This window comes from Tupaia chinensis, unplaced genomic scaffold, assembly GCF_000334495.1.
Source record: "Tupaia chinensis unplaced genomic scaffold, TupChi_1.0 Scaffold000294_1, whole genome shotgun sequence".
Lineage (NCBI taxonomy): Eukaryota > Metazoa > Chordata > Mammalia > Scandentia > Tupaiidae > Tupaia > Tupaia belangeri.
In genome coordinates, this window is record NW_006159779.1 from 1,032,115 (window position 1) to 1,033,943 (window position 1,829).

At 64.5% G+C, this 1,829-nt stretch overlaps 1 protein-coding gene across 3 annotated transcripts in view; it reads left to right on the plus strand.

The window, feature by feature from the left end:
- EFCAB6 (EF-hand calcium binding domain 6) overlaps positions 1-1,829 on the plus strand; it is a 283,050-nt gene that overhangs the window by 276,316 nt on the left and 4,905 nt on the right. For all 3 annotated transcript variants that reach the window (XM_006150669.3, XM_006150667.2, XM_006150668.3), the window contains one exon: positions 1,463-1,647. In XM_006150669.3, coding sequence (XP_006150731.1) covers positions 1,463-1,647 — 185 coding nt within the window. The remainder of the gene's footprint in view (positions 1-1,462; positions 1,648-1,829) is intronic.

The window sequence follows — 1,829 nt, forward strand, 5'->3', positions numbered from 1 at the left end:
GACCGGAACCCGGGTGGGGACCGTGGGTGCAGGCGGGCGAGGACCGTGGCCAGAAGTCTGGAGGCCTGAGTCCTCCTCCCCGCCCCCGCCCCCACCCCGGCCCCAAGTCGGGAACATCCTGCTGTAAGTGAGCACTCGCCTGGCTCCTGGCACCAGGATCAGCCGTGCGGGCTGTGGGCGGACATGAATGTCCTCCACGCTGACAGCCCAGGTTGGGGGGAGGTCAGATGGGCACGCCCAGGCCCCCCACTGTGCGCACCTGTCAGCAGCCGCTCATCGCGTGTCCCTTCGTGTTTCACTGTGAATCGCTTCACAGTCCTGGTAAAGTTCAACCTGCAGGGGAGGAGGAAGGAGGGCACCTGTGGCACAGCAGCGAAGCTCTGTCTGGAGGGAGCCAGTCCCTCATGGCCAGAACCAGCTGGGTTTGCTTCCACGAATTGCTGCATGGTGTGTGTGCAGCGCGGCACCTACAGGAGCCAGGTCTGAGCACTCGCCCTCTGCCGCCAGGGCTCCTTATAGCTCCCCGTCTTCTTGCCTAACACGCAGGCCTCTTTGTAAAGCCACGTTTTCTGGAGAACTTCCACGGCCAAGTGCAGCGGCACGCTCGGCCTTGGCCTGGTTTGCGGGACATCTGGGTCACGCCGGCCTCCACCGGTTTCCTCCTCGGCCTCACCGCAGGCTCAGCGTCCCCTCCTCCGCACTTGGTTCTTTCCCCCTGTCAGTCCCCAGTCTCCACTTATTACACTTACACTAAGATCTTATCCCGACTATGAGCTGTCACCCCAGAAGAAGCGTCTGCAGAGCTGCGAGAGTTCGGCAGAACCACTGCGAAGTGCAGGCCGGGCGGGTGTTGGCAATCTGCAGACGCAGCGGCGTGGCGTTGCTGTCACCCCAGGGGGAAAGGCGGACTCGAGCCCTGAACTTGCACGGCGGCTGTCTTACGGGGGCCCACGTGCCCCACAGGGAGCTCACCATATCTAGGCCATTAACGGAAGGGACACTCAGATTGAGTAAACCTGTGTGGCCCAGCAGACCCCGCAGAGCGCGTCTCCGGAGCCTGCTCAGAGGGCCACGTGGAATTCCCGAGCCGCGCTCTTCCCCGCCCCTCTGCGACCCCACCCGTTGCTCTGGCAGCACCTCCCCTCCCCTCTCCTCTTCATTCAGGGCTCCCACGGGCCCCTGTTCACCTGCGGGGAACTTAGATCCAGGGGCCATGCAAACCCAGTACAGCAGATGGACCCAGGGTGCAGGGGCCCCGTGGCACTTAGTTACCCCTGTCCAGCCACCGGCCGCGGTCTGGGAAACAAGGGCCCAGCCGCCTTTCCCCAGTTCTCCAGAACAGCGGGCACGGTCCTGTCAGGGCTGGGAGCAGACAAGGAGCCTCAGCAAACGGACGAGGGAGGAGGGGGGGTAAGGGTGGGTGCGTGCAGGGCCACCCGCTAGCCTGCCGTCCCTCCTTCAGCTCTCGTGGAGAAGTTCAACCTGGACATCAGCAAAGAGGAGCGCCAGCAGCTGGCCACGAAGTACGACCTGAGGAACAAGGGGACGTTCGCCTACTGTGACTTCATCCAGGGCTGCGTGCTCCTGCTCAAGGCCGGGGAGACCTCGCTGCTGCAGAGGCTGAAGATCCAGAACGCGCACAGAATGGTACGTCCACGCCTGGGTCGCGAGGCTCCAGGCCGGGTGCTTGAGTTCCCCACTTCGTCATCCCCCTCTGCGGTAAAGGGGCGGGGGCCTCGGAGACTCGCGGGCCCAGCTGACCAGTGCCCTGCCCAGCTCTGCAGGGCCACGAGTCACATGCCCCCGCCTCACCACCCCTGCCCGCCCGT